The sequence below is a fragment of the Syngnathus scovelli genome, chromosome 3 (assembly GCF_024217435.2).
Source record: "Syngnathus scovelli strain Florida chromosome 3, RoL_Ssco_1.2, whole genome shotgun sequence".
Lineage (NCBI taxonomy): Eukaryota > Metazoa > Chordata > Actinopteri > Syngnathiformes > Syngnathidae > Syngnathus > Syngnathus scovelli.
The window spans coordinates 14,731,565-14,757,345 of NC_090849.1; the positions used below are offsets into that span (position 1 = coordinate 14,731,565).

At 40.4% G+C, this 25,781-nt stretch overlaps 4 protein-coding genes across 8 annotated transcripts in view; 3 read left to right on the plus strand and 1 right to left on the minus strand.

Annotated features, from left to right (window-relative positions):
* sf3a1 (splicing factor 3a, subunit 1) overlaps positions 1-25,781 on the plus strand; it is a 125,264-nt gene that overhangs the window by 39,494 nt on the left and 59,989 nt on the right. The gene's annotated exons all lie outside the window — the stretch shown is intronic.
* Positions 1,658-10,195, minus strand: syn1 (synapsin I). Of its 4 annotated transcripts, none has more exons than XM_049764049.2 (14): positions 9,948-10,195; positions 9,501-9,833; positions 8,721-8,781; positions 8,432-8,523; positions 7,794-7,950; positions 7,606-7,695; positions 7,143-7,205; positions 6,919-7,061; positions 6,770-6,844; positions 6,572-6,674; positions 6,333-6,473; positions 5,673-5,742; positions 4,907-5,342; positions 1,658-4,023 (listed from the first exon to the last, which is right to left on the minus strand). In XM_049764049.2, exons 2-14 carry the CDS (start codon positions 9,821-9,823, stop codon positions 3,888-3,890), a joined length of 1,890 nt encoding a protein of 629 aa, XP_049620006.1. In that variant the 5' UTR covers positions 9,824-9,833; positions 9,948-10,195; the 3' UTR covers positions 1,658-3,887. The 4 variants fall into 4 exon arrangements, with proteins under 4 accessions (XP_049620006.1, XP_049620008.1, XP_049620010.1 ...); XM_049764051.2 differs by having other exon boundaries at positions 1,658-3,985; positions 4,903-5,342; XM_049764053.2 differs by having other exon boundaries at positions 4,903-5,342.
* vgll4l (vestigial like 4 like) lies at positions 12,826-16,293 on the plus strand. Of its 2 annotated transcripts, none has more exons than XM_049764056.1 (5): positions 12,826-13,051; positions 14,235-14,355; positions 14,564-14,825; positions 15,369-15,450; positions 15,572-16,293. In XM_049764056.1, the coding sequence occupies exons 1-5, from the start codon at positions 12,949-12,951 to the stop codon at positions 15,871-15,873; spliced, it is 870 nt and encodes a 289-aa protein (XP_049620013.1). In that variant the 5' UTR covers positions 12,826-12,948; the 3' UTR covers positions 15,874-16,293. The 2 variants fall into 2 exon arrangements, with proteins under 2 accessions (XP_049620013.1, XP_049620014.1); XM_049764057.2 differs by lacking the exon at positions 12,826-13,051 and adding an exon at positions 13,424-13,469.
* slc20a1a (solute carrier family 20 member 1a) lies at positions 19,216-24,656 on the plus strand. The gene is made up of 11 exons (XM_049764054.2): positions 19,216-19,382; positions 20,112-20,646; positions 20,760-20,900; positions 20,990-21,075; positions 21,336-21,432; positions 22,242-22,361; positions 22,450-22,650; positions 22,760-23,213; positions 23,692-23,877; positions 23,960-24,044; positions 24,142-24,656. The coding sequence occupies exons 2-11, from the start codon at positions 20,292-20,294 to the stop codon at positions 24,295-24,297; spliced, it is 1,881 nt and encodes a 626-aa protein (XP_049620011.1). The 5' UTR covers positions 19,216-19,382; positions 20,112-20,291; the 3' UTR covers positions 24,298-24,656.

Consider the following 25,781-nt stretch of genomic DNA (forward strand, 5'->3'; position numbering starts at 1 on the left):
GTGTTCTCAGCGTCACACGGCTGTTTAAATGGGTCAGCTCTCGAAATAACCTAGCTCTTGAAGAAGTTGTGAGGCCCGAACGCACTATCTTTTCTTGTTTTTCTGTTTGCAATTAAGCACTTCCCTTCAGTATTTTACTTGAAACCTGTGATATTGTCAAGTCTGAAAGTGAACAGCTAAAACATTTGTGTATGAGACAACATCTAATTTATTTCTGTTACATTTTGTAGAGCAGATGTGTTCATCAGTAAAGGCGCAGTGTCTTTTCTAGTCATCTGGGCATCACCCCTTCAAAGCAAATTTAATTTACAATGAAATAATTAAATGGACTCCTGGGCAGCTTAGATAAGAAATGCAAGCAAGCATATAGCGCTGTAAAAACAAACTGACCTTTTAGAGAGGCGTCATATACAGTACCTTCCCTGTAATTTGGATTTTGCTCTCCTGGCACTTAAGTCTGCAAAGAAAACTTTTGTTGCAATAGATACATCGATTTGTTGGTGAAGAATTAAAAACTATTTCACACTACATAAAACAGCCATCATTTAGTCAACCAATAGTGGATCTGGGAGGAGACACTATGAGTGAGACTCCATATCTGTTTCAAGGTACAAGGCCATTAATCTCACATTCTATGAAAATACTGCATAAAGTCGATGTTCTTTTGCATATAATACGTAAAACCGCTTTCACTCCTCTGGTGATGTTATACAAGAAGGGCCGTCTTACGATCTATGTTCTGAGTTAAAAGGGTTGGATGGGACTTTCAAGTGCTGAGCTGTATAGCTTAATGAAACATAAAATGAGTGAACTCGCATAAGCATCCATTCTCTATAGCACTTTACCATCACTATTCTCCAGGCAAGAGGCGGAGCACACACTCGACTTGTTGCCAGCAAAATGGAGAGCAATTCGAGACAAACAATCATTCACAATTTATAGTACTATTATCCGAGGAGTCAGGATGCATATTTTTACAAGTACTTAAAACCCACACATGCAGGGGGAGAACATGCATTGAAAAAGCTACACTGAAAGGCCGTAGCTAAGATTCAAATCGTTGACCTCAGAACTGTGGTGGATGTGCTAACCATTTACAAAGTACGCTCCCCATGTAGTTATCAGTAGAACCAATAAAGTTTCTGTCATACATTACAGTATTGTAAGGAATAGTGATAAATGTGCTGTTTTAATAATAAAGCAAGCAGTGCTTTCTCACAAGAGCCTCGTTTATCTCCAGTGGGCCCACATACAATGAGCGGATTCACAAATTTATAATGAAAGCAGTTACATTCCTACATCTTTTACAACAATGCATCGCTGTGTTTGGCACAGTTTTCAAAGCGTGTGGATACTATGGAACAGTTCATGCAAATGTAAAGCAATAAATATTAAAACTGTTCAGATGCTCTTAGTCCCATAAATTATGTATATACTAGTAACTTGTTTTTATCAGTTGCAGGCAATTAAGAAGCTACAAATGTAGGCTTATGCCACCTTGTGGTCAGATTCCTACAAGTACAATGACATAACAAGAACAGCAACAATAATGATAACATTAATAATAATAATGATAATTAAAATAAAAATAATAATTAATAATATAACAATAATAATGATAATTAAAATTGTATTCTGTATATTAGAGTCAACTCTGTTCAGTTAGTTATTGACTTTATTGGGCATGTGCATACTTCAATAACATTCATTTGCACATCATATAATACAAACATTGCATATAACATCAATTTACATATACTTATTTAATCCACCATGATTTACATTATATATTTTCATTAAGCCAGCACTTCAACGTTGATTTATTTGCATTTACACCTATGATTTTTTTATATGTGACAGGCGATCAACAATCATTTCAATTTCCCACTCAACACGACAATAATTTTATCTTTCCACAATGAATTAACAATGCATAAACAAAGCAAGACTTTACATTCACAGTCAAAAAGGCCATCATGAACGAAATCTGCTCAAAACAAAAAATAACGACTGCTGTGTCAGAGGTCAGTGGCAAGGTTTACCACATCAAATAGTAAAACAATATCTAACGATATATAACATGTGACAAACAGTTACAATTACCTGCCACCTTAAGTGACACGACAGATTGTCCTCAAAAGAATAACTAAATAAAAATACAAAAATTCTCATGCACACTAGAGTCACTCCAAATTTCTGAAGCATTAATGCATTAACTCACAAGCACCATATTGCCTCATGAAAGAAAACAAATACTTTTAAAATCATTCAGACACAACTGCACAATAACATCATTCAATTAGTATCTATTAAAATGAGGTTCCGAAAGACACAAAACACTAACAAGCACAGATAGCAGGAGAATAATAAAGGCGACAATCTGCATCAGTCAGAATTCTGTGCAACACAGTTACGGAACATTCACACATTTATGCACCACAGAGCACAAGGGGTCACTGTAGCTACAACACACAAGGACAGCATGAGGAAACTACTGGGCAACCAGGACTCATTTTCACTTTGGGTCTTCTCTCGAAAGCAAGATATTGCCATAATAGATGCACATTCAAGTGGGAATAATTCCCTCTGGAAGACATTTTAGTGCCTAGAAAATGATTAGTGAAGAGTTAATTTGTTTTCCTACAGTCAGGATGTAGAAATGCACTTCTGCCCAAAGATATGGTTGTCGGTGCAGAGGAGAAACAACCACAGTACATCACCACACGTGCTTTATCGACTACAAATCTGCACATACAAGTATTAGCAAAGTATGTCTTTATTTTGCAGATGGGCCATACGTGACAGTCCTTGGCTTAGTATCTTTTGGGGGGAAAGCCCTCTGCTAACACCCAGGCAATCAGGTGCATCATTTTAATTTATTAGTCATACCTTACATTGCTTTAAATTGAGTAGCTGTGTGGCAAGTATGTGAATATTTTGCTAACTGCATCTTTCTGTGCAGCGGTCCAGTGCATCGTTCTCTTTTTCCGAGCCAAAGCCGTGTTGTTGCTTTGTCAATTGGTACAGTAGTTGAATAAAACCTGAAAATATTGACTATATTTCAAGTATAATTCTGTGTTCAGTTGTGTGCAAATGCATTGTAAATAAGAAAAACACTCCTACCTCATTTGAATGCATGCTTTTCCCCTCATTATTGGTAAACAACCATATTAAACAGAATGGAAGACTCCCAAAATCAATAAGTGGACATCAATAAGACAGCTCAATTTCATCGGATGTTTTTTTTAGCTTTTGTTTTTTTTGTGCGAGTAGAAAAAAAAATGGAGGAAAGCAGGGGCAACACGCAAGATCGACAGGCTTATTTAAACTCGCTGAAATACATAAGAATACATTTACAAGCACCAATTTGTATTATTGGAAAACGCAACCATTGTCCCCTGTTGACATGCAGCTAAAACATCACGGGCCGACAATCAAACACATTCTATACCCTACAGATGTGTGCAGCTATGAGAGGAATAGATTTTGTTGGTCAGTACACCAAAATAAAATTGCTTGAGCTTAAGAGGTGCAGTGCCAATAAACAAGTGGAAGTATAGTATTTTGCTGCCATTCTTGTTTGTGTGTGCTCATGCATGTACAAGCTTTTGTGTATTGTACGTGTAATGATTTAAGATTGTGGCTAGTCAGGAATGTGTCAGACTTACGTAAGTGCCTACATAAAAGTGTTTGTGTTCTTTCTTTCTTTCAATTGTGAATAGGCGCTCTTCAGGGAGTATGTACATTTCAATGTCATGATTTTTTTTTTAGGAATGGGGACCACATCTTGCCAAAAGGGAGCAGAAGGAATCAGTCGTTCTCTATGCCAGGCCCTTTTTCTTCGAGTGAGAGTGGGGGATAATGATGATAATGATCCCGATGACGCTTCAGTCTGAGAAGAGACTGGCAAAAGATTTGCGTAGATTGCGTATGGTTTCAGCCTTAACCTCCTCCTGGCTAAGGCTGGCTCGTGGCGCTGGGGTTTCTGGAATGTTGAAGGTATTGGTAAGAGACTGGGATTTGCTATAAAGAGAGCAGATGGCAATAGAGGAGAGGGAGAGCCTATTAATGTCATGCAGCAAACCCATGGTATGAAAAGACTGGACCATGGTGGGTAAAGAGGAGTAAGAGAGGATGAGCTTTCAAAAAAGTGCAGTCCTTATCACTGTATCACTCAAGGGTATTCTTAAAAGTGATATGAATAATGTTACTGGATGCTATGTGATGCTCGGTAGACACATTGTATTTGATCTACTGCCTCAATCAAAGAGCTCGATTTATTTATTGTTTTTACCGCTTATTTTTTCATATATAATTGGATTGGGTGATTTTCCTAGTAGAAACGTTGTACCCATTCTTGAGTGACTTTAGTACTTAACAGTTCAAAATGCCTGACTTGCACTGCAACAAACACTTTTGGCATCCACAAGCACAGAAACATGAGCCAGTCTCTCTCCACCACCTTGATGGAGTAGATGCAAAGTACACACAAAGGCCAGAACCTAGTTTTGAACAGCTAACCTCAACACTGTGAGGTAGATTTTTTTACCACTGTGCCACACTCTACAATGGTAAAAGACAAAACTGTACTGTGGATAATATATATTTCAGAAATGTCTTAACTTGCTTTTAAGTTTTATTGTAGCACCATTTTTGTAATGCACAACCGAGCATCACCTCCAGCAAGTGTTCATTTGCTGTGTCATCATCACTGATATGTAACATTTTGAAATTGTTGAAAAACAAAAATCATGCATATTCCAGTGAATCATAATAAACAGAAAATATATGTATCTCATGCACATATCAGTGCCAAAGAGTGAGATTTGAGGGGTTTACGTCAATAAAAATGAGAGAAAAAAATGATTGGTATAGAATATGTGATGTCCAGACTACACTTACTTACTTCAGTTGTGGGGAACCACCCCCTGCTGTGTTGTCCTGGCTGGGTTTTTGTGGGGGCTGGGGCTTTTGTTGTAGTGGTGGGCGTCCCCCAGGACCCCCCTGGCCCTGGCCGGCTGGTCGTGGCTGCTGGGTGGTGGTCGCACCAGTGCGCCCCTGCTGGCCAGCGGTTCTCTGCTGCCCCCCTTGTGATTGCTGTCTGGGGGGCTGGCTGGGTCTTTGTTGCTGAGGTTTCTGACCAGCACCCCCTGGAGGAGGTCTTTGTTGTTGTTGTGTGGCAGATTGTTGCTTCTGAGTTTGGGGAGAGCCTCCCTGGCTTTGCTGAGGAGCTCCCTGACCTGGAGGCCCTTGGTTGGCCTTGGCCTGGGAACTGGGATCAACTGAACCCGGGCTCACTGCAGGTTGCTGGGCTTGTGCAGTAGCACCTTGTTGAGGACCACCTGATTGGAAACCACAATCACATTATGTGGACCTTGCTTAAATGGCAGCACACGGTATGTAGTGTGTGTGCAAGTCACCCACACCCCCTTACCCTCAAATAAATAAATAACACTAAGATTCAGCTTCTGTTTTAATTCATTACTCTTAACCGCCGTCGATGAACACACAATGTGTATGTGCTGTGAGAATGCTACCGCACGCAACCATTATCTGTTGAACTAAATACATGTTTTCCAGTTTTGTTGTGGCAAAAAAAGTAATAATTTACCATAAGAAGTCCAATAGTTTTCTTGTTACAGTGTGATAGCAAATATTTAACACTTTCTTACCCTGAGGTGAGGGTCTGTGTTGAGACTGTGGAACTTTAGGCTGGGAGACAGGTTGAGGTGATACTGCTTTCTAAAATGCAAGCAGTAAAAAATGCATGAACATCAAGCATAAGCTCAGTCGATTAAAAGTGACTTTTACCCTCAAGTATAATGTTTCCTGCTACCCTTACTATTTTTGCATGGCAGAAGCAATCATCATACAGGGCTCAAATTTTCCACTGACTCTAAAATAACATTCTGCTTCAGCGGAGCGAGACTTGGCTCATGGCCCCGTGGATTGTGCATATCAGGTAAAAGTGTATATGACATGAGATTGCAGCATGCAGTTAGTCAAACCACGTTTCAATGACTTTTTATTTTATAACTACTATTAATAATATGAATAATACTACTAATAAAAACCCAACCAATGATCAAGAGATCAACCAAAATGTTAATTTATGTTACACCTCTAGAATATAAAATATACTAATTTCAATTATCTAAATATATTCAGTATATACATACAGTACAATACATCAATGTGCACCCTGCATAATATACAGTACTTTATATACATTGTTATTTTTGGTTGGATTGTACCCAAAGCGGTTCGGATACTGGACGGATGGACGGACGGATGGATGGATTTCTGCTATTACACTTAGATGTTTTGTGCACCTGTGTTGCTGTGATGCGGCCTGTGGAGGAGCTTGAAGCTGGTAGAATCATTTGGTTCATTTTCAAAACCACCAGTTCTGCGATCTGTGCACGATCCTCGTCCTGCTGATCACCGATCAGTGGCATTGAGCAGTCATCTACCTGGTAAAAAAAAAAAAAAAATGATAATGCATTCATAGATCACCTTTTGGATTACACACCTAGCACGATTTTGATCTGATTTTCTGGCTCTCAAGTACCTCTATTATGTAGTCCATTCCATCTTTACCATGAAGAGCCTCCACAGCACAGATGTCCAAACCTCCAAAGATGTTGGCACAAGTGTCCACCCACATTCTGTACCTGCGATATCAGGTCAAGCATAAATCTTGGCCTGAATGATGCACTGTACAGTACGAGCACAAGTCAAGTGCAACTAATATAATGTGAAATCTTACTTGTCTGACATGGCAACTTGCTCAAGCATTGATGAGCCCGTGTTGGTTTTCCAATTGCCAGAAATGGATGTTCTCCTTTTAATGATCATAAAACCATGTGAGCATGTGCTTTTTCTACAGACTGTTGCTTAACTCATGGCTCCACTCACATGTAGGCCTTGTAATTTTCACCAATCTTCTGAATGCGGACATCGTACTTGGCATCAATAAATGGCTCAGATGTAGCATATGTCTTCGTCAGAGCAACAACACTTGCAATATCTTGAAAGTCATATTGATTGTCCACTTTCACCTATGGTAGCAAACATCGAAATATAAAAAGGTTAGCCTGTTCTCATGTGTTCTAATTGAAGAACTACAAATATCGTTCCACCTTTCCCATTCCTGAGTGAGCATGGCCCATCTTTATCACAGCAGGGAACTGGGAAGACGTTATCTAAAAAAAGAGTTAACATAAATTAATTGAAACTCTCATGACATAGAAATCACTCCTTTTGCAGTTCTGCTGGACATTTTTAATTGTATGAAATGATATCACATTCATATGATTTAAAAATTAGCACTTGTGTTATAACACTAAAAACAGTGAATCTGGTTTCTGTCCAATGTTATTGTGATTTCCATATCAAATAAGTATCAAATATCAAATGAATCCAGAAACCGAATTGAATCCCAAACTCAATACACAGAACATGTGATTGGTCTCAGGATGTACAAATGATGGAATAATGACATGGGGGTCTTTTGCAGAGATGGCCATGCCTGTTGGTACTAGTGAAGGGGGGGGGGGGGGGGGGGGTATAATGAGGAAGAAGCAAGCAGATGTCATAATTTACCATTTCCTTGTGGTTTGGATAATAAACCTGGTCAATTAGTGGGAATTCCTCTGGACCCAGCAGTTTGTGTAGCCTCGACATCTGTGCAAACTAGAAAAAGCAAAAACAATTCATAAAGCTTATTTTACCCCCCAATATCAATGTGACTCATCAATTACAATAAGGTTTGAGAATATCAAAGAACCCACCACCCATGGTTTGTCACAGAAATTATAGACTGAGTGTAAAGAGTTCACACTTGGCAATCCTGCATACTGTAGACCAATAACTAAGTTGCGGTGGTCTCCATTCTTGTCCATACTGAAGGCATGCTGTCTGATCAGTACAAAGTCTGGTTTGAAGGATCTGGAATATAACAGTGACAAAAAGTTACAAAAATATCAGATGCATGGTGTTATAATAGTCTATATGGTCAAAAGACAATTCTCTTCAAGGCTCCAATACGAAACTCAAACATCCATCCGTTTTCGATATCGTCCTTCGTAATGAGGGTCAGAGGTGGAGCAAGAGTTTATCCCAGGTGACTTTGGGAGCAAACTGCTATAATAGTTTGAGGCAGCTCTTTTTTTTCCGTCCCAACATGTATGTGCGCCATTGCAAACAAAGGCGTTGGATTGCCTTGGTGTGGACGAACTCAACTGGCTTGCCAGACCTTATTCATATCAAACACCTCTAAGATGAGCTACAACAGACAGCCAAGTCCATAATGACCCCAAAAAACACCTAAAAATATAAAGTATCTTCCCATTTTCAGTTCTTGTGTGTGTGGCCTATACGTATAGTGTCCATCAACATAAACACCAATCTAGAATGAACTGACACTTACTTAGTAACCTTGTGGCCGTTCCTAATTGCGTCAATGCTGACTGTGTAGGTACCTGACGAGTCAGCCACCAGGTTGATTTCGGAAAATTCGGCCTAAAAACGACAGTGACAAGATTTAATCACAACAAACAATCTATTTCATGATGGACAAAATTACAAGACAAACAAAATGGCCAAGACAGGCAGAAGGGGAATGACAACCTTTTGAATGCCTCTATATACAACAGAGAAAGAGAAAGGTGAACACGTAAATCTCAACAACAGTAATGATACATGATGAAAAAACCTACCTGTTCAACCTTGATGTCATATTCACCACCGTGGACCTTTCTTCCTCTGAAAACTTTCACCCTGTGTGTGGAACAGGGAATGAAATTAAACTTTAACTCCTTAAACTCACTTTAACATGATAAAATTCAATCTAAATATCAAGGTTCAATCAAATCTAAGCACTGAAATAATAATTAATAATATTGTAATATAATAATAATAATAATAATAATAATAATATAATACTTGTATTACCAATAATATTGTAAGGCATATTGTTGCCAAATTTGTTCATTATCAATCATTTTCTTGCACAAAAGTTGCATTAAACTTGTATCAGTTGCATTAAAATGTCCTGTTAACCTTTCAAATAAAAAATACAATAAGTGACAGACACGCATCCAATATCTTGCGTTCATTTGCAAGATTTGTTTCTGATGGATGAATTGACATCAAAACCTGCATCATCATGCTTATATCAGTTACAGTGGCCTATCCTGTTTGGCCTATTTTCAATTTTTGGATATCAAATGTAAAACTAGAATACAGTGACAGTAACAAATGTGTTTATAATACTTCCTGGTAAAAATAAGTCAATTATCTTTATCTTTGGTGTCTGTGCTGCATGCAGAACATGTATGTACTACATGTACTATCTGGGGAGGGGGAAAAAAATCACTGCTGACATGCAGGACACCTGTGCATTAGACGCTTGATAACTCAGTGCCTGATGAATCATGACCTTTTATCTGTCCCCGTTATGGCAAAACATTGCAGTCAAGATGCGCCACTGCTCTTACCAGTCGGTCTGCTGGTCGTCAACCACCAGGAGGATCTTAGCGCTGCTAGAGACCCCCGCCCGGTCGGCCGCCTCCGATAAGGTGGCTGCGGCGGCGGCCGTGGTCTGCTTGACAGCATTGGATAGGGATGAGAAGAAGCCGGAGCCTCCGCCCGCAGGCTGTTGCTGGCCGACTGGCTGGCGCCTCTCCGACGGGCCCGGGGACACTGCGGGGCTCGGCTGCTGCTGAGGCGGGGGCTCGGCACGCTGCAGGTCGCCCATGTAGCCGTTGGGCAGGTTGGACATGAAATTGCTGTCCGAGAGTCGTCGACGAAGGTAGTTCATGATGGAAAGTCTGCGGTGTAGAATACGACAGGAAAAAGACGCGTCCGCCCATCACAGATTTTATTCGATATGGTCGCGTGAGTGTCAGCATTTACTGAATGAAGCCACTTATGACGAAGCCTACCTGGGAATGTATCCAAGTGATCCGCCCTAAAAGGATGTTGATTTCTTACAGTGACGCGCGGAGGAACACCCTCGGTTACATATATGATTGTAATTGACAGGCGTGTTGTCTAAGGTCGTGCATCAATCAAAAGTCCTTCCTGCTTATCACTGCCGTGCCCTGCGCTCTTCCCCTCCAGTCACAGTTTTTCCCCATTGCCCTGCGTCACCGCGGAGCATTCGAGTGAGGGATGCCGGGAGGGGTTGGGGTGGCCTGCAAGAAGGAATCTGCGTCAAGAGTACTAAATTGAGACAACAAATTTCCGTTATTGTGCTGTTATTTTCAGCTTAAAATGCCAAACCGACACAGTCGTTACGATCTTAATTCTGTTCTCTAATAACACCAACCTAATATTTGTATATCTACGTTTGATTGATTGTTTTTATAATATGGCAGTACATACTATCTAGTTATTATTGATTTTGATGCTTGCCGTACTTCCGGTTTTGATGAGGATACGTGTAACTTGATGGAGCTTTTTGAGCCAAGACGTGCAAGTGGTGCTGAGGAGAGGAGCCGTCAGAAGGGGCGTCGCTCTCCGTCAGACATGATGCCTGCCTCCTGTTGCGTCAACACGCATGAGGGTGTTGCCTTTCAGTTGCACCACGACCAAAGCACTCGCATTTGGACACATTTGATCTCATTGTTTGAAGAAATACATTCTTCACTGGCAGAAACTAGTGGTCGGAAGAAACCTCGACATTCTTAATTCTCTCTCTCTCTCTCTCTCTCTCTCTCTCTCTCTCTCTCTCTCTCTCTCTCTCTCTCTCTCTCTCTCTCTCTCTCTCTCTCTCTCTCTCTCTCTCTCTCTCGCTCTCTCTCTCTCTCGCTCTCGCTGTCTCTCGTTTACCGCAACATTATAATTGCTAAAAATAATGAGAGCAATACAAGAGCTTAGTAAAAGTAATTCTGTAAAAAAGGCTGCACTGCTATACAAACTTTGCATGAGTTTTTTTTTTTTTTTTGAAAGAATATGGAGCTGGGCTGATGGAATGAATGAATGAATGAATGAATGAATGAATGAATGAATGAATGAATGAATGAATGAATGAATGAATGAATGAATGAATGAATGAATGAATGAATATTCAGACAATCTCCAAAGGTGTTGCATCGGTCTAGGGTCGGTGCATAAAATGACAGGGAGCGCAATTAAATGATCTTTCACCAGATGGCAGAAGAAGGTACAATGAACATTTGCATCCGCCTATTGCAGTGGTTCTTAACCTTGTTGGAGGTACCGAACCCCTAGGGTTCGATCAAACCCAGCTTAAGAACCACTGACCTATTGCCATTCATATAGCAAAATAATTGCCTCGTGTTCAATTGTTCAGGTGCAAATGTCACATTGAGTAAGTAATGTAATAAATTGAAAAAAAAAGGGTCATAATTGAGACACCATTATTTCAGTATACATATGTGAAATTATGTGACTTTGTGGGGAGTGCAAGCATTTTCTAATGTAAGACATGTCCCAGTGATTGTAAACCATAGGCACCATGTGAAGGGTTGATTCATTACAAACTCAATTATAGGCAGAAACAGAAGGCACTTTTTATTGTCAATTTACAGATGGAGAGGTTTACATTAGTAAACCTGATTTCAAACTTAAAATTTCCTTAACTACCATGGTTTGTTCTGTCAGTAGTTTTCCATCTTGCTGTTTGTGCTGGTTTATACTGTATACAGTGCAAGTGATTAATGTCATTGTGAGCATGCACATGATGTACTGCAAGTCATCTGATGAGGTTTTAGCTTGATTAACAGGAAGTGGATTGGATTTACGTACTTATCGCACACTAATCAAATCTAATGTTTTCAATTTAGTTACAGTATGGCATACTAATCAAACCTCAAAACATCAATTGAACCGCCACATAAGGGGGTCACTGTCGGTCATGGTGGCCTCAAGGATCCATATGAGTAGCAGTTGGTCTAAAAATAGTCACAGAATCAATCAATAATGGGGCATTGTGATTTTCTAGGAATATAGTAGTAGTGATCATTTAAAAACGTGAATGCTGACCGAGTTAGTTTGGTGACCCCAGCTATACAGTGTAGATATTTGAATTGGCCCGGGCCAATTAATATTGCCCATATCGACAACAGCTGTTTTATGTTGACGGGGTGGTGGTATTTTAAAAAGTGCCTAAGGAGGACGCTGTTGAGCTAAATGTAATCCATCAATCCATTGCATGTGTTGACAATATAGGCATGAATGAGCAGCTTTTGTGACATGTCTTGTTGAGCAATTGTCTCAATAAAATGCAAATCACCTACAGCACTGTCGTGCTTTTACATTCTAGTTGTCACAAAGAATCTAAGAGGCATTGTTCAGTTTGTCCTCTTGCAGGGGTAACATTTCCAAGACTTGGGTGTCTTTGTGTGGACAGAGACCAAAGATTGTGGATTAGCAGTGTGGCACATTGCAGATGTGTGCATGTATGGGCAGGTTGGAGGAGGGCTTGGAACTCTGGTGGGCTCACCACACGAAAAAATGTTGTTTGGTGAGATTGCAGTCCGGAGGGGAGGGGAGGTGAGGGGGGTGAAGAGGGCGGTAGGGGTGCTGGGGGTGCAGGTGCAGGGACACAAAAAGCTACAGCAATCTCTTCATGCCCCAAGGAGGAATTAAAATAGATTCATGAGTGTCATTTGTGAAGGAGATCACCAGCAATTTGACATTTATCAGGCCCTGAGCTCGAGTCCCAATCTTCAACCTGTGCCTGCATTCCTCCGAAAGGACAACAACAACGCAGTTTAATGAAGAGCCTTTGATTGGCTCTCGCGGGAGCCAATCGGAATGCAGGGAATGTGTCCCTGGGATGCCTCATCCTGTGTTTGCACTCACCTGATACGTTACCTGGCTGAGAGACCGCAGACTCACAACCATTACCTTTTCCAACACCCTCCACTAGTAAAGCTCATTGTGTCCCGTATTCTCCAGCAGTCAGGTGTTCATTTCATGTTTTGGACTGAGCTTGAAAAAAGGCAAGCAGACATGGCTGTGGCAAACTTCCACTACATTACTCGCATGAGCAGCGGCTTCAAGGTCTACATTTTAGAGGGTAAGCTTTGCTCTTCTTTTAAAATCATGGTAGAGCGGTTTCATTTTCATGATAATCCATGAATCGTCTTGTTTTTTTCATTAAATTGACATTGTTAAATTTCTGTACCATTGTATGCAATACTTGAAGTTGTGTATTTTGTAAAGAAACAGATAATAATTCTCACCAAATGTCTAGACTAGATGCTATCAGCTGTGTTGTCATGCTGAACCTGAGTTGGGGTTTTGTGATTAGTCATCATTGAAAGAACAAATACAAGGATAATGCACCGTATTCCCTTCCTAATGAGGCAAAATATCCATGCCCGAGGCTGTAGAAAATCAGCATAGGTGTGGTTAAACCTGCACCCACCCCTCCCGCCACAATGGCAGGGAGTAGCTCACAGGTGTGGGGACCTGCAGGCAGGCGTTAAGGCTCTGTGAGTAGCCTTTTTTAATACAATGCAAAATAGATCACCCTCCATTGTATTTGAATCAGTCAGCTTGTGCCAGGCTGGTTTTCTTTAACTACGTGATTTGAATATAGTTGGAGGACTTGCGTCAATGTGAATTGGAACGTGTTATCTAAGAAACCAGTAGAAACAATCGCCATAGGAAACTCTTAAATACGCATTCTGTGATTTACAATGGTGGGCATTCCACAACAAGCAGAGGACAAACAAAATACTCTGGGATAGTACATTACACAAGCATTTGTAATACAAATGCTCAAATTGGGACTGTGACCGATATGCTAACTAAATATGTTAAGCTATTGTTGCAAAGTGTCACCTTGACTGACGAAACACAATTTTTGACAAAACTGTGTTTGTTCATTATTGCAAAATGTGTTGATTGCCACTTTGAAGGCGTGACTGGGACAAATGCCAGTATAAGGCTGAAAAACAACATTTACCGTTAGCATTGAATCAGCTGTGTTGTAACTCACAGATCAGGTCGATCGAGTTTTGCAACTTAACGGAGTTTGCAATTAACGGTGAGCCCAGGGGGGAAAAAACGTTTTCACACGAGAAGTCATGCATCTCAATGTCACGGATCAAAACAAGCAGACCTTTTTCTACTGTTTAAAGTCATTAGTCTCATAATTGACCTGTCACAATTTTGAATTTGTCTTAGCAAATGAACAACAGATTTGGCCCAGTGTGTAAAAGCCTCCCATTCTTAAACTCTTCTTTTTTCTTCAGGTCAGCCTCATCTGAGAAGTGAAGACCGATTCAGACACATGACAAATGAACGAACTCGTACACCAACAGTGTATCCCAAACGCAAGCGCAGCCATGATCGATGTCTCACTCTGGAAGAAAGGTTCGTGCTGTCGTTGTATTCACTCTAAAAAAATGTGAGCTATTTCAAAATTTTTCAGGGTAATATACCATAATTTTTGGACTATAAACCGCACCGGACTATAAGCCGCACCAACTAAAACTCGGAATTCCGGGTTCAAAATTTACGATAAAAGTTGTGGCTTATCGTCTGAAATTTACGTTAACTTTTTTTTGTGCTTTTATTTCAGGCGTGAGCGGGTCTTGAACAGAAGCAATGGTAAAGCGATGCAGAGAGGAGCAACTGGATCAGTACCACCACCGGTCGCATTTCATAGTCCTCAAAGTCCCACTTCTACCTGGAGCCCAACACACAGTCCAACCAGCCCTTTGCCCTCTCATGTGTACTACACCCCAGTCATGGATGAACCTCTTGCCCTCATCAAGAAACCAAGAAAGGACCTAGAGAGCGCGGAGGACAAGGCTAAAAATGCCAGCACAAGTCAGATTCAGGTAATGGTTTTGAAAAAAAAAAAGAAGAAATCAAATTTCAGTTAGGATGTCATAACCTATGTCAAGTACGCAAAATACAGTTTGCGTGTTTGTACACTCAGTGTAGATGCAGGCTAACCACCATTGTGGTACGTCTTGTGCAGTCAGTGAATCCAGCTGTACACATGCAGGTCCTAGCTTGTCCATGCTATGCAGCCCAGCCAGATTCGGGAAGAAAATGTGAGCAATGGAGGGAAGGAATGTCATCAACAAGACCAAACAAACTGCTCTCACTTTGACCTGTTTATATTCTGCAAGTGGGATCTGTCCTCTGTTGGCAAACCAGTTCAAGCAGTTTTCAAATCATTTTGTTTTCATACTAAATGCCTTGAGGTTTCATCCCAAACATATCTACATTGTACTTTCATTCCATTTATCAATATCAAAACAAATGCTATGGAAAATCATTGGGTTTTCGTCACAGAGTTAGTTCATTGTTATGAATTCGGAAAGGTCACGCCAGCATTCTATTTTAAATAACCGTCACCCTACATTTATTTTCAGATGCGGCCCTCAGTGATCACTTGCGTTTCTTCATTAAGAAAGCCCGCCGTGAGCGCCGATGTCCACCAGAGTCAGTCATCAGGTCCGTCTCACTCTTGTGATCAAGCACTTGATTGTGCATCATCACAGCTTAAAAAAAAAATCTCTCCCCAAACCATTGGAAGCTCTGCGTTCAATTTGGATCTTTGTGTTTTCTATTTCAGTAAACTGCAAATGCAACTACGACCATGTGGTTGAGGAGCATTTCCAGAGGAGCCTTGGAGCGAATTACCAGAAAACTCACTCCCAGCAACTCTCGATCAGCGTGTCGGTCGATGACCATTTCGCCAAGGCCTTGGGAGATAAGTGGCTGCAGATTAAGTCCAAGTCTTCCTCCTGCTCATCCACACCCCCCAGCAGTCCGAGCATGACTCACTCACCAGCCTACATGCAAAGCCCACATTCCTCCATTAAAGAATCCGCAAGTAAATCGCCAGCGACCTCCAACCGTTCGTCTGTAAATTAACTCAAAAATGATCTCTGAGTTTGGTAGGGAACATTTCGAGATTCCCACGCCTTTTGTTGATCAACGAACAGTTTTTAGGGGTGATGTCAGATTGGACCACTGTGTGCCTTTGCTGATGCAGACAATTTGTAGCATCAACTGGTATTGTCTTGTTACATTTCTGTCTTCAGCCTACCATTGGTATATGATTGAAGAATTATCAAATTATTCCTTCACATTTCCTATGTTCGTTTCTTGTAAAGTCACTTTGCATTTCATTGCATTATATTTATATTCATTTGATCTTTAAGGTTTACCGGCAGGGCTGTATTTGATGTGTATTGTTGTGAATACATTTATTATGCAAAATAACCTTTAAAAGGCTTTGAAAAGTTTGGAATTAATAAAAATGTAAAATAAAGATGTTTCTTATTTTTCTTATTTTTTCCTATTATTATTTTTACGGACAGGGACCTCTCATACAGAACAGACGCATGGTGTGGATAATTAATTTGTTTGTTTTAATGGAAGCAAAATACCAAGTAGAAAGCTCTCTGGGGAATGTGAGTACTGTGATCTTGTTAAAAGTGGGAAGGGCAGTGCCCTAGACAAATGTAGTGAGTCAGTATACGTCTGGGAAACGTCCGGTGGTGTTTTACCAAGAGAGGTGTTGCCACACACAAGAAGGAAATTAAAAAGATGTGAACAACACACTCTGGACTTTTTACTGTAAATTCCAGGAAATGTAGCCTACATGTAAAAACATGCACAAGACCTTGTGTTCTAACATTCCTGTCTCCTGAGAAAATGACTGTGAGATCCTACAGATCCTGTTTGGCAAGGGATAGGAGGGAGGGAAGAGGGGAATGAGAGGGTAGGGCTTGAGAACTAGCCGCGCACTTCGGTTACTTATTTGCATGCCCTATCTTGTCTGGCCTTAAATATGATCATAGTGAAAAGGTGTACAATCACTTAATTTGTATGCCATTCTTTTTAATGTATATATTTAAAGGAGTGGGGTCCCGTGAGAGCGGCATCAAAATTCAAGGAGCGAAATGTTAAATGGCTTAAACTGCTGTCTATATCAAAACAACACTACTTTTGCACTTCCATCATCACATGTGAGCATCAGGGGATTGAATGAAGGGCTGCAGCTTGTCATCACAAACAGGACTGGATTTTGGGGGGTTTGGGCCCTTCAGGGCCAGGAGTTTGCAAAGGTCCCCCATAACCCCCCCTCTGTGGCTCAATCCCACTGATTGTCCCCCGGCCCAATTTATATCACCGTTCTCGCTTTGTTCTATTCCGATATGCCCTATAACAGTATGAGTAGTCATAAGGTCCTAAAGAATAGAGGCCCTCTGGCATCACAATTGGCATCGGCATCTGTATCGCTTTGCCCCCCATGCCCCCTAAAACTGGTTATTTTGACAGGGACTAGGAAGATAAAGTGCCCTGAGCATTGAGAATAAGTGCTCTACCACCACTTAGAGGCAAATATGTTAATAGCAACGGCTTGAAGAATGAGGCTGTGTTTCAGGTTAAACCATTCTCACCAGGGATCATCAACTGGCGGCCCGCGGCGGAACCATTCAATCCAGCCCGTGACTAGATTCCATAATTATGAGGATCAAAGAGACAATATCATGTGGTCCACTCGAAAGAAACTGAAAACGGTAACTCTATATATAGTTTGGTGAAAGAAACCTGACTCATAAAGGCTAAAAATCCTTTCAGTTTTGTAATGAAAATGAAAAAAATATATACATAAAATAATAATGTTATGCTAAAAAACGTTTTATTTGAAGGTCTGGTCCCCAACGTGACTGTGCAATAAAATTCTTGCTCTCTAACAAATGTAGTAGGTGACCCTGTCATACACGCATATTTAAAATGATACCCTTCTGACGGTGTCAATATAAAATAGAAATATGATTAGATCTTACTAGGTCGTGCAAATGTCGTGCAAATAACTGATCAAATATCAACTGTATTGCTCATGTATTTAATATTTGCTTCATAGAGAACTTTAGAAACTTGAGTGAGGTACTCAAACTTGAGTGAGGCACTCAAACTGTTATTGCTCACCCAAAACTAAGCAGCAGTGAGAATGATAGAAGAACACATTCTCACGTTGCTGCACAACAAATTCTCATTGTATATTGACTGAACAGCCACAAAAGATTATAGTTTGTATACCTGAAATACAGCCCCAAAACAATGTTCATCAGAGTATATTTCAGACAGTGGAAATTACAGTGGAAGCCTCTAACCTGGGAAAATTGGCCAAAATATAATTAGGATAATATCATCAGAAAATACATTCTGAAAGGAAACACAATCATCAATGAGGAAACAATAGAAGCTTGACTGACCTAGATATGTATAGGAGTAATGAAAACCGAGCAAACTTAAGAGTATTAACAAAGAGGTAAGCAGAACAAATAAGTGAAGTTTTAATATTTGCATGAGTTTATCTATAGCAAACAGAGGGTATTTACACAGGCAGAATCTGCAGCTCTATAATAGTACTAAGATTTTGTCTAAATGACTTAAAACAAATTTTGGAATATACTGCACATGACCCATTAAATCGGTCAAAAGTGTCATTCTCAGTTAAGCATCACCACCATTAGGAGAGGTCACATCCGCAACAGAAATGTCAAACAATTCTGGCTCATTATTTCCTACATAGTTAAACAAGAACTAAATAAATGAGTGATAAGGAGGAAGCTATCAGCATGTTTGGAGCCACTGAAGTGTTTCGGAAACAAGTATGTTTTGCTGACACGCACACACACCGAAGCTGGAGTTTGTCTGTGAGCGCCATTAGACACATGAATCATCTATACTGCCATTAATTGACTGCTTAGTCTGTAATCCAGTACTGCATAAACGTTAGTTATATTTCTGAATGTAGTTCCTGTAATGTGAGGGGGGGCACTGCTAAAATAATTTGACAGATATATTAAGATTAACTATGACTTCACTGCAATCTAACAAAAAAAAAATGAAATACACTCAAGTTTGAAGAATATCCATTTGACACCGTGTCTATTATAATGACAACTGGGATGACTTAGTTGCTTTGAAAACAAAAAAGGACAATTTAGAATTCAAGTCTAAACATTTACGTACCCCAAATTACTTTACATTGTTGTTACAGTTCAAAATAATATTTTAGCTTCAAGTTTGACTCCCTATGATGGGAAATTAATTATTGTATATTTGGGGTCTTTTCTACAGCTATTGCATTAAGACAGTATTTATTTATTTATTTATTTATTTTAACCATGAAAACAAAGAGGCAAAACATTAGCTATGGGCTGCGCAAGGCTCATGACCACAATGAAAAGGCGTGCACTCAAGCTGCTCAGTATATAAACTCTCGACCGGGAGGCACCTTCGAATAGTGCAGGCATTGCCACTACTGCTCTATGGGCTGCTGCACTTTGCATTCAGCTCATTGAGGCTTGTTTGACAACAATACACAACAGAAGAACGACTTTCTCTTCTTTCCTTGTACAAATGTAAGTACAAAATATTTATTCTCTCCTCTCGTATCCCTTGGTTTCTTGCATATTTGCCATCATGTAACTCAATTTGTGTTATGCAAGCTGAGGAGATTAAAATGCCATTATTTTCTGTTGTGATGGCGACTTAATTCTTACTTTTTGGCAACTCTGAATGAACCAATTATTCACAGTTGTCAAGCACTATATTTTCATGTTTTGAAGCAGAACTACAGTTGGTGTAATTCCACCACAACTATCATGACATAACCGTCACAGACCAACTGGTTAAAAGATAACTTTATCCAGTCGTAGTCTGTGTTGCTCGAAAACATCAGTCAAGTATAATGTCACCTGATGTTTATGCCATTTGGCTTGTTGCTGGTGTTCTTGGTGCTAATGTAAGTGCGTTATGCGTACTGGAGTCAGGAGCGTGATCTGATGACCCCCACCCCCTCCCCGACCCACCACTATAACTTTCTAGACAGATAACACTGGCAGTTATGCTTTTACATTCCTCGCGCCAGTAATGACATTTACTTTCAGTTTATGGAACGCCAATTCCTTCTTGAATCAATTCCTAAATCATAGCTGTAAAATCAAAATGTCAATTTAATCAGATTTGTACAATATGATGGTCATGATAAAATATTGTTTATATTATATATAAATATGTTTATATATAATATATATGTTTATATGTAATATATTATTGTTATTTATGACCTTGCACTTCTGTTTTTGCAGAACACCTCACCTGTTGCTGTTACAATGGATGTCAGTCCCTTCTTCCAGATATCCTCCCATCTTGTTTGCATTCTTGTAGACAAGTCACACATACATAAATAGCAGTACATAATTGCTTGACAGTCATCCCATACTACTCCACTCAATTGACTCTTGGATTAAAACTCCCTTTTCTAGGCAATGATGGTTTCAACCACACTGCTGTCTGTCACGGCTGCCACCACCACAGTGGCTTGGGCCTCTCAGTCAGACATGTCGGGTTACTTGTGGCTCTTGATATTGGGCTTCGTAATTGCATTTGTCCTGGCTCTCTCTGTTGGGGCCAACGATGTGGCCAACTCCTTTGGTACCGCAGTCGGCTCCGGGGTGGTCACCTTGCGACAGGCCTGCGTCCTGGCCACCGTCTTTGAAACGGTGGGCTCGGTCCTGCTGGGTGCCAAGGTCAGCGAGACCATCCGTAAGGGCATCATTGACGTCCAGATGTACAACAGCTCTGAACATGTCCTCATGGTGGGGTCAATAAGTGCAATGTGTGGTGAGCATTCAAATAAATCTGTTCTTATGACTTGTTGTTTGCACTTGTCTAAAATTAGAACCCGGAAACTTCACCTTAGGTATCATTTCCCAAGCCTTGTTCTGCTTTTACAGGCTCTGCTGTGTGGCAGTTGGCTGCATCATTCCTGAGGCTTCCCATTTCAGGAACTCACTGCATTGTGGGAGCCACAATAGGATTTTCTATGGTAGCGAGAGGTCATCACGGGGTCAAATGGATGGAGCTTCTCCGCATAGGTGAATATATTAACTTTTCTCGACTCGTATGCAGTATGTAAATTAGGCATGTTAATACAATCGCTGGATTATGATGTTTTTTTTGGCAGTGGCATCCTGGTTCCTGTCACCAGTGCTGTCTGGCATCTTGTCAGGGGTTCTTTTTCACTTTGTCCGCAAACTCATTCTTAATAAGGTAAGGGATTTTTTTGAGTCGTTGTCATTTAAATCAGCTCATTCGTCAAGCTTTTACATCGGCAACGATGCTAAATTTATTGCAGTATTTACAAGCCTTTCAGAAACGTAGAAATTTGTCCACAGTCAGGCAACTATTGGTTAATATTTCACTGTTTTGGTTGTTGAAAGTGCAGTTTTTTTTCTAAAAGAAATGTAGCAAATTATTTTTGTGAACTAAGGAATCTTGACACACCAATTGTCTATTGTTGAATGCCACAGGCTAACCCACTCCCGAATGGCCTCCGAGCTCTTCCATTGTTCTACGCCATCACCGTTGGCATCAACCTGTTCTCAATCATGTTTACAGGCGCACCAAGTGAGTGACTCCAATGCACACACTACATAAAAATGGAATGTAACGAACCATATCTATTACTGTGTAAAAACACAGGGGAGTGGCCCTCTTTCCACTGATCTTATCCTACTCCATAAGCCTTGCACACATGTCCACCGGCGCATTTATCGTCTTGCAGACGTCCCTGTCATTGCATCAAACCTATGCAAACACTCATCCCTTATTGATTTTTTTTGATATTTTGGGGATTTGCATGCATTTTTAAAGATTGGCTAGACATATAAAAGTGTTTTGTGGTTAAGTGCAGTTGCTTAGAAAATCAAATTGCTCAGGAAGGGAATTTGTCATTGATATTTTCTTAAATGAATGCAGGTTAATAACAGTTATGACTGGTGTCCTGACAAACTAATATCTTATTGGAGGACTGTAAGTCCCTTCTCTTGTAGATGAGTGTGCTTTTACTGATATTGTTGTCAGCAGACTGTGTAGACATAATTGTTATTTTTGTCACAAAAAGTAAACTAGACAAAAATTCAGCAGATGAATGTCTGACACAAGGCAGCATTATTCATCTGGTGCCAATGGAGAATACATACATTTTTCTTTCTAATGAATATTCTGATATTTTAATAGCAGATTTTGTGAGATTATATTCCTAATGTTGTCTGTGTTCCTCATGGCTTTGTCCTTTCTCTAAAGATTAAATGGTTTTCTCACCTTTTTAAAGGAATGTACTTTCCAACTGTGTCACCTTTGGGAGCAGACAGAATTGTTTGAGAAATACTGTGAGACGCAGGGAAGGACATGTGTCTTTGTTTCTTTGTGCATAGTGCTGGGCTTTGACAGAGTGCCATGGTGGGGTATGGTGGGCATCTCGCTAGGATGTGGTGTCATCACGGCATTAGTGGTTTGGTTTGTTGTCTGCCCACACCTGGAGAGGAAAATAAAACGTGAGTATATGTGTTATGAATACAACAGAAAGGACTGCATTCTTGTTTTTACATATGGCTGAAGACCTCTTGTGTGGCCCTTGAGAAGAAAAAATAGGTGCTGCGCCCTGTGAGACTCCTCTAATGGAGAAGAACGCTAATCACCATGCTCAAGCAGTGGACATATCAACAGCCCACCAACCTCATCCTCAGAGCCCTCCAAAAGACAGTCAAAATATTGCTTTTAAACTAGGAGGCTCCGAAGAAGCTGACCTTGACATGGACGCCAAAGACCTGCTTGTTACTAATGGTGAGAAAGATTGATTAATTAGTTCCAGTTTTCAGCCATACTTAAAATTGTCAAATCAATTCAATTGACCCATATGAAAATTCACAAATAAAATGATTTATCTTTACAGGAGTAGATATCAATGTTGGTCCCATGATGATCACAGACCCTCACAGTGGACGACTGCACGCAATCCAGAAAGACTCGGGTCTTTATAAAGACCTGCTACACAAGCTACACATGGCTAAGGTCGGTGACAGTGACACAGAGGAGCGGCCCATTCGGAGAAACAACAGCTACACCTCCTACACCATGGCCATCTACGGCATCCAGGGAGAAACTAATAGCAAGGACAATGATGACTGGAGGAGATCCAGAGTGGACAGCTACAGCAGCTTCAGTTCAGTAATAACCAGAGGAAGCTCAGTAAAGAATTCCAGTGTGACACAGGAGGCAACTTGGCAGCATCCTCCTGAGGAAGATGAGCTGGAGCTTGACCACCCAGCTGTTTCCTCCCTTTTCCAATTCTTGCAGATACTAACGGCATGCTTTGGCTCCTTTGCCCATGGTGGCAATGATGTCAGGTAATATTGGAATTTGAGGAAGTGCTAGTAATTTAGTCTAGTGATTTATAGTTGTTGTAAAGCACACAAAGAAATAGGTTCACATGTTCTTTAATAAACTCCATCACACATTTGCAAGTGCAGTTTAGTACTTGACTGCACCCTAATGACTGTACTCCATGAATTTGTCTGACAAGAATTTGTGAAGCATAATTATTAGCACATCTAAGGCCAATTAAAAAAGATTGCCTACACCAGACATGCTCACTTTGCGGTTTCTTTGGCAACAACCAGGGCTCTCTCTACCACCCACACAACAACAAAAAAAGGCATGTCGAGAGACTATAGGGATTATGGAACGCTCACAATTTTGTTATCTTCCATAGTGCCGCTCAATACATTTGATTATTGTCATGGCATTCATCTATTAAAAAAACTTTATTTATTTTTGTAGTTTTGGTAAAATTGTTATTGATTCACAACATATTTTCTTCTCCAGCAATGCTATTGGCCCACTTGTGGCCCTCTGGCTTCTGTACGAGAGCGGTTCTGTTGCATCCAATGCACCAACTCCTATCTGGCTACTTCTCTATGGCGGAGTAGGAATTTGCATTGGACTCTGGGTATGGGGCCGGAGGGTGATTCAGACCATGGGCAAAGATCTTACCCCCATTACACCTTCTAGGTATCATAAAGTACTCTGTTGCCTCACACGCATCATTACATGAAACAATTGAAGCATGTTTACGTATAATTTTTCATTTTAGTGGCTTCAGCATTGAATTGGCCTCCGCTCTAACGGTTGTTGTGGCGTCCAATGTTGGGCTTCCTGTCAGCACAACACACTGCAAGGTAATGAAAATGTAAACAAATAATAACGCTGTGGTTGAATGACGACAACCAATCAAATGTTGGCATAGTTATGAGTTGCCAAATCTTGTGGACACAGGTGGGGTCCGTGGTGGCTGTAGGATGGCTGCGCTCAAGAAAATCAGTGGACTGGCATTTGTTCAGGAACATATTTATTGCCTGGTTTGTCACTGTTCCTGTCTCAGGTCTCATCAGTGCTGCCATCATGGCTCTTTTCGTCCATGTCATTCTGTGATCACAATCTTCAGTCAGTAACTTCAATCGATAGCCAACAGTCTTTGTTGATGAGAAAATTGTTTAAATTTAACTTTATGTAATAATGTGTTATTTTTGTCATGGACTGTAATTGTGAAGTAAGCTAAAAAAAAAAGAAATGTCATAAGCAGCATGAGGCATGTAGTACTTCATTTAAAAAAATGGAATAAATCCATTTACAATAGGACAAAACATTTTGTGGCTTTAATGGAAAAGATTATTGCACAAACACCATTAGGTACTCCAACTTCTCTCAGCAACATTAAAGTAACCATTGGCTCAACAACAAACATATGTGATATATGTTTTCAGTTAATAAAATTCATCATTAAAAACAGGGTGGCAGTCTCTTAGTATTTCATTTTAATAACGTTTATTATGCAGATCTAGTCCTTCAAAAAGTAATTGAAAATTGCTGCCACAATGACTGCTGTTCTATGTTAAACATATGACCACAAGGTGACGCTATTGCAACAATAACATCCATCCATCCATTTTCTGAACCGCTTAGTCCCCACGGGGGTCGCGGGCGTGCTGGAGCCTATCCCAGCCGTCATCGGGCAGTCGGCGGGGGACACCCTGAACTGGTTGCCAGCCAATCGCAGGGCACACAGAGACAGACAACCAATCGCACTCACACTCACACCTAGGGACAATTTGGAGTCTTCAATCAGCCTACCAAGCATGTTTTTGGAATGTGGGAGGCAACCGGAGTGCCCGGAGAAAACCCACGCGGGCCCGGGGAGAACATGCAAACTCCACACAGGGAGGGCCGGAGGTGGAATCGAACCCGCACCCTCCTAACTGTGAGGCGGACGTGCTACCCAGTGCGCCACCGAGCCGCCCGCAACAATAACAATCAACTATTATTACACTACACCGAAAGGCTGTCAAATGACCTCTTATCTGCGTAAAACCGAGTATACACTGTTCAAATCTAACTTCTGTAGTGGTGGCTATATGTTAATAATGTATTCATATATATCAAACTCTTGGTTGACAACTAAAGACCATAGCAAGGATTTTTTATGTATAGGGATATTCGCAGATTTTTCAGAAGTGAACATGACCTTCAACTGCATTCATTGCATTTACAAGCAGATACATATTTTTATCCATCTATTTTCATTTTTTTAATTTATGTGAAAAAAAAAAACATTTTCTAACATCAGAATTTACCAGTAAACACTGGCCTACTATATCGTTTTCCACATCCTTAATTATCATAACCTCAAAATCTTATTTTATTGTAAACCATGAAAAATATTGACTGAAAGAAAATTCAATACTCTTATAGGATTTTCCATGTCGTTCAATCGGCCCCGCTGTTATTACGTACTCGTTTAAGCAAATAATCTTGAATTTTTCTTGAATAATCAGTTCAGTCTCGGCGTGCGCGCACGCCCATAGGTGCCAATCAACCCAAAAAATAGAGATGAAGAGACAGTTAATATTATGCTCCAA